This window comes from Candoia aspera, chromosome 1 (assembly GCF_035149785.1).
Source record: "Candoia aspera isolate rCanAsp1 chromosome 1, rCanAsp1.hap2, whole genome shotgun sequence".
Classification (NCBI taxonomy): domain Eukaryota; kingdom Metazoa; phylum Chordata; class Lepidosauria; order Squamata; family Boidae; genus Candoia; species Candoia aspera.
The window spans coordinates 129,861,728-129,868,701 of NC_086153.1; the positions used below are offsets into that span (position 1 = coordinate 129,861,728).

Consider the following 6,974-nt stretch of genomic DNA (forward strand, 5'->3'; position numbering starts at 1 on the left):
GAAGTAAGGTCTTCCTTCAGCTGAGGATGCCAGACAAAAGAGACAGATATTATATCTTGACTTGGCCTTTAAGACATCTTGAGCTAATTGTTGTTTTAAAATGTTAATTTCAGAAATGAACTGGGGCAGGAGGTAATACTTTTAAATGACTATCCTGAAATGCAGAGGGTAGCAATGCAGCTGTCATAGAATCAGAATCATAGGGTTGGAAGGGACCTTGGGGGTCTTCTAGTTCAGTCTTCTAACCCCCTGCCCAAGGCAGGAATGTATAATCTTACACATTCTTTTCAACCTATGAAGTTTAGATATAAAAAGGAAATTATTGAGAAAAAAGAATACAGAAAGAACCAGGGAAGGAAAGCTTATGAACCCTTTTGAATTTTAAACTATTACAAATAGTTTTGTAACCTTTTCCAGCCTGATGAGCATCCACAACAGTTTTTTGGAGGTCCTCAGAAATCACCTTTGTTCCAGCCATGCCAAACTTCCACATACCTGGGATATGAAGATCAGATTCTAATAGTGAATACCCAGAATTCTCTTCTTTAATTAAGGCAGGACCTCCCACACTCACACCTGATTGTCACCCCATTGATTGAAACACCTGGCTCTAATTTTGCCTTCAAATGAACTGATAATCCTAGAGGTGCAAATACTTTTGCCACACACAAATATGTAGCTTTGGATCATTTTCCTCAATAAATAAATGAACAAGTATAATGTTTTTGTGTACCTGGATTCTCTTTATCTAGTTTTAGGTCTTGTGTGGAGAACAGATCACCTTTTAGGTCATATTTATGGAGAAAAATTGTAAATTCAAAAGAGTTCACAAACTTTAAGCACTGTTGTACAGAGGGAGCATTCCAAATAAAATGATAAAATCAATTTAGCTATCCTCATTTGTTATCTGTGCTGGGCCTCGATAAAGCTTGAAGTGAGATCAAGCAGAGAATTTTAGATCTTAATGTGTAAAAGGATGGGTTTAATACTTCATACTTCTGCTATAATGAGCTCATGTATCTACTTTTTACCTCCCCAGATATTTTTTTTAATATCCTTGTGCTCTCACATAAGGCACACTTAACACTGACATGCTTAGACATTCTACCTTCATTGCTGATGGGGAGATTTAACAATATCTCCTACCAAGAGCACTTGTTCATATGTTCAGACACTAAAATTGAGACAGTTGAACATGAATTTCAGGAATGCTCTTTCTTGGAGGAAGGAACTAATCTCTCCCCTAATCAAAAATTACTGGACTGATCCCAACCTGCAATTGTGCATTTCCTATTAAATTATCAGGACTGCAGCAAAGTCTCAAAAAGTGGCCGAATTCTGTGCCATAGCAGGTTAGAAACGAATGGGTCTGAACATAACCTATGCATGCTCAGTTTCTGCTTTGAACAGGACTTTTATGCTGGATATTTTGTATTTTAACTCTGGTTCATTAGTGTATATAAATTGAAAAACTGCCTAATTAATCTAGTGACTTACTACCTGCTTGAACAAGGTATTGGGTTATAGAGAATATTCATAGTTCTTTGCAGAGATGATGATTGAGAGAGATTATCTGAGCTGCTGCTTAGATATTGTTAGGTAGGTGTTGCCTCTTTTTGTACCTTCCTGTTTAATACTGTTCTCACTGTTTTATAGAATGAGGATAAGTGAAAAGCAGTCTCTTCTGAGAGACTAATTGTTGCTTTGTTTCCTTTCTGATGCCTAGAAGCCAACCAGAAAATTATCCAGCAGCTTAACCAAGCTTCCCCAAACCCTGTTATGCTGTAATAAAGGGCACTGACTAGTTTTATCTAATTATGCTATTATACATAAGAATTATATGGAAAAGACTTTATTCAAAATATAAATTCAGTGAAAAATAGAATCTGTTTTATAAGCCTACCAGCATCAGTTTCATCAGAACCTTTAGAGGGCACTCTTGTGCCATATCAAAAGACAAGGGTTTGTTAAAATCTTTGGGGCGGGGGGGGGAGAAATAAACATTTTAGCATTTTTATTTCAACACTGATTTATCTTTTCTAGGAAGGAGTATTTCCAGGATTAATTCCAATTTTAAACTCTTACCTTGAAAATATGGAAGTGGATGTGGATACAAGGTGCAGCATTCTAAACTATCTGAAACTAATTAAAAAAAGAGCATCAGGTATGAATAGATTTTTGATGTTATATGGGTTTTCAATTAGAAAAAAATTCATTATCCTAAATAGATAATATCTGAAGTCACAAGTCTGGAGCTTGCACATTTCTGTTTTAATTTATCGCATCTCTTGTATACCAGCTCCTGTTTACAAATAAATACTTGATTATCACCTAGAAGGCTAATGACAACTTTGTTAATTTTATTGGCGTTTAGTCCATTATTTTATAGAGTAGGTAATACTCAGAATTTTGATTTTTTTTTCATTAACAGATCTGTAGTGGAAAACTTATTGAAACAATTGAGTTTACAATATAGTAAAGTAATGTTTTACTTTTAGATCCATTAAACACTTTGTGTATAATGTGGAGATTTAAGATGACATTTTAATGAAGGCTAATACTTAAGTAAAGGGAAAGTTATGTATTCATACGAGGAGATAATGAAAGGAATTTTAATGTGTTCCATGTGACTTTTCCACTAGGAGAATTAATGACAGCTGCTAGATGGATGCGAGAATTTGTTGCAAACCATCCAGAATACAAGCATGATAGTGTGATCTCAGAAGAGATGAACTACAGCCTGATGTGGAAATGCAACCAAATTGCACAAGAGCAAGCCGAGTGTCCTGAGCTGCTTGGAGTAGGCTTAAATAAAGTAAAATACAGTGGAATTAAAACTTCTACTTCTTAATGACAAGTTTTAATTTAATGTGAAATCTGTAAAATATCTAAAGGAACCCTAGTCACACTACTGGTGAATCCTGCAGTTCCATAGTGTGAAGACCAAATGGTTTTACTACACTATACAGTGGGCCAATCTATCTCAGTTTTCTCTTAGAACTTCCTACAGTAGGCACATTCTTCTATTTAAGGTTTATACTATGTACATGTAAATAATAAATATTTTTGATTTAATACAGTGTATTTTAGTATTATACTAAAAGTCATTGTGAAACCAACTTATACCTTTTTACATACTTAATCTGGAAAAATGTACTGTTATCAAACAGCTTTGTAAATGTAACATATCAGTTCTTGTATATTATCTGCAGTCCAGAATTGAATGTTTATTCTGACTGTTGTCTGGAATGCAGTGAATAACCTACTGTATTTTTTTTAAAATCAGAACCTGATTCATACTTTCTGCGGTACAAAAGTGGTAGCAGTCCTAATCTTGCTATAGTGCTAGAAATCTTATCTAACATCTATAAAAATACATTTATAGTCAGAGTTAAATTCACAGATTGGGATTTAAGTAGATCTTGGTCCCAGTCCTAACAGGATGTAATAAAAGTACTTCCTCTTAAATAACTTGGGTGTAAATTAATATTATGTTCTTGTTGCTGAAAGCTCCTGTCACCTCCAGTCAGTCGCATCTTGCAATACATGTTCTTAATTTCAGATTTCAGACTCTAGGAAAAAGGCATGACCATGCAGATTAACAATTTGAGATGCAAATTTATTCTTAATTGAAACCCATATCCTTTTAGCTCAAAGTGTGTTTTAAAAAAACAGGGTATTTTGGCTCCAGTATGTTTTTCATTGCCTTGGTAGACGAGTTGCAAAGCATTCAGACCAAGCTTCCCCTCCTGTTCTTGGTATTTGTAAACATGTGATGCAGCTAGTCCAGTATGTGAAGAGGTCCAAATTCTTATTTCTTTTAAAACAAACATTACTAAATCTGAAGGCTCAATCCAGCAGTTTGGGTTATAAAAAATAAGAAACCAAATGGTAGCAAAACAATAACCAGCAGAAAAAGTGTGTATGTGTATACACCTTTAACACCTCTTGTGTGATATGAATGTACTCTTTTTTTCCTGTTTTTTTCCCTACTATATAAGTATGGCAAGAGAAATCATGAAAAAGTACGAATGCTTCTATGAATCAGGAATCTGAAGTGTATAGGAACTGTACAGAAATAAAGCCAGTTTCTGCTGTTGTACATAAAACAGATTTAACTTGAAGGTTTTTAATACTACCTGCCTGAATGACAGAATAGTGGGTAACTTTGTGCAGCCTGTGGAATTGAACTCCACTGTTAAACTAAGCTGTGTATGAGAAAGTATTTTCTGTTTGATCATCCTAAGCAGCTCATAACCTGATTTCCCACCCTCAGCTTCTTATAAGAGACAGCAATAAAATTCTTCCCCTCACTTTTTCTCTACAGTACATATCATTTTCATGTATCTCCATACTCGCTGTTTTTTTTCTTTTTTTTTTAGAGTTGTAGTTTAAAACGTGGCTCCAGTTTACTATCCTTGGACTAGAACCACCACCACCAACAGATATCTAGGAATATAGCACACATTTGAAGCCTAGGGCCTGGATTTGCCTGTTCCCCAGCACAGCCTTTTGCCTGCAAAAGGAAACAAGGGCCATCCCTGCCCCCAAGTTGTTATTCTAACAGACTTTGTCCATCTGGGGTAAAATGCAGGTTCTGCACAAAAAAAAAAAAACCCCAAAGAATTCAAGTTCCAACTTGAAGTATTACTCATCTTTATTAATGTCAGGTAAAAGTCATACATTGTTCTTTTGTCTGACATTTCATAGGAAGCGTTTGTTTTAAACAACACTCATGGAATTGAATGATGAATGGAAGAAGCTGTGCCCTACAAAATGGTGAAACAGTATTTGGAGAAAGTATTAGCATAACGTTGCCCATATAAATTTTCTTCACTCCCATCATGGTACATACTTTAAGATACCCAATCATATGGCTTTGAGGGCATAGTAAATATTTTGGACTCTGATAATTCTGCCATACATTTTTCCATGCAAACATTCCTAATAACTTTTTCATGATTATAAAAACAAATGAGGTATTCCAGACTAAGAAATCTGTCTGAGAGCATTTTATCAATATAAGCTTTTGAGGGATAGTGATACTAGTATGGTGCATTGGGATACAATCAGCCATATTTCTAAATTTCAAGAGCCACACTGGGTGTCAATCCTACAAGGTAGACCAGATGAAGAAACCAACTCTGCAGGAAGACTGAACTGCACTTTATTGTGATAAGCTATAGTAACAGAACCTTGAAAGTCTGCTTACGTGTTACCTTTGCTCCCGCTTATGCCCTCACTGTGTCAGGAAGGAGCCAGCCTGAGCCTCTTCCTAATAGTATCTCCTTTCCCAGGGCTTGAGAAATGCTTCTGCCTTTGTTTCTGTAACAGCTTCTGAGTATTTCCTTCAAGGCCATCTCTGTGGCCCTCTACACTGGAAAAGAGTTTTTATGTGACACATTTTCTCTGCCTGAAAAATACATTTAGGGTCAGTGGCCTCCATAGGATGGGGGGGGAGTTAAAACAGGCAAGATGGTGATCACAACATTGTGTTAAAGACCTGCCCCTTTGTGCATGATGCAACATGATGTATGTTCAAAGGGGTGAGGCTTGGATTGTAATGCTGTAACACCCAATTTGCCTGTTTTGACATTCCCTGAAAAAGTTGCTACTTCTGGTTGATTGGGGGGAGGGGGGTTACTTTAAATATATTGGCTTTCCCATTGTGAAAGAAACATTGGTCTGGGTCACAGGACAAACTAAGCTATAATGTGTTTTGCTTAATTTATAGTTTAGCCAAGAGCCTACCCAGATTGGGTGAAGCCAAAAGGCTCAGACAAACCCTTTTTTACACTTTTTTTGGGGGGAAAGGGTTAGAGAACCTCTTAAAGGTCCATAACTTTATCAAAATAAGGACTAGGCCTCCTCCCTTTTGGAAGGTGGCCTACACACTTAGTGAAGCCCTTGAGCAAATGGAAGCTGCATGTTGGTGGTTTAATGTCTTGTGCAAACCCAGCCAATTGTAATTTAAACTGTGGTTAAAGAAACAAATATGTGGGAATGACCTTGAGAGACTGGAAGAAGAGCTGCAGCCTAGACAACAGTCTTATAAATGAAAGTTGCGTCTGAAGGAGTGGTGGTGAAAGCATCTCAGAAGCGACCCTCCCTAGTTTTCGGGAGAGTAAAAGTGAGGGATGGGAGGTGTACTTTCAGACTTCCAAGGTTCTGTTAATGTAACCTTACAATAAAGAAAGAGCTAGTATTCCTGGGTGTGTTTCTTGTCTGGACTACCTTGCAAAGGTAACAGAAATCCAAGTTTAGTGTGATGTGTAAAACTGATCCCTTTTTATTAAAATGATTTGGCTCAACAAAAAGAATGGAAATACAAGGTATGATGGTAAAATTAGTTTATTCTTTGCTGCAACTTTTCTCTCTGCTACAATTACTGTGAAGAGGTGAGATGAAAGAAACACTGCCTTTACCATTATGGTAAAATGTAATTAATATATTCTAATAATGTCAGGAAATGAACCTATTTCTATGAAGTTGCATCCAAAACATTTTTTATATTTAGAAAGCCCACTTTGTTACAGATCATTTTCACTAGTTTGGGCCCAATTACTGCAGACGCATTGATCATCTTTCCTTATAATAGAAAAACCATTTTATGCAATGTGCCAAAAAAAAAAAGCCTTGACAAACAAGCTATTTTCTTGTTTATCTTGGCCAACGTCAATCTAAAAGTTTGGAATTGGATCTCCTGCTGTTACTTTCTAGACATTTTCCTTTTGTGGTTGCCCCAGAAAAATGTAAGATCTTTAAAAGATATGAATTGTGTCAAATACAATCTAAGAAATCAGTTCATAGATTGTTCTTGAGCTAATTTATTTAATGTATGTGGTTTCAGCAAAGGATCGTTACCTTGTCGTGGTGCTGGAGCTTGAGCACCTCAATGATACCATGAGCTAAACCGTGAAGGACCACCCAAGATGGGAAGGTCATGACAGAGAGGTCAGACTAAATGCGATCCC

At 36.3% G+C, this 6,974-nt stretch overlaps 1 protein-coding gene across 1 annotated transcript in view; it reads left to right on the forward strand.

Annotated features, from left to right (window-relative positions):
- The window catches only part of GCLC (glutamate-cysteine ligase catalytic subunit), a 31,435-nt gene extending 27,122 nt beyond the window's left edge, over positions 1 to 4,313 (forward strand). The window contains exons 15-16 of the mRNA XM_063313738.1: positions 2,044 to 2,164; positions 2,643 to 4,313. Coding sequence (XP_063169808.1) covers positions 2,044 to 2,164; positions 2,643 to 2,851 — 330 coding nt within the window. The 3' untranslated portion in view covers positions 2,852 to 4,313. The remainder of the gene's footprint in view (positions 1 to 2,043; positions 2,165 to 2,642) is intronic.
- Positions 4,314 to 6,974: the final 2,661 nt, after the last annotated feature.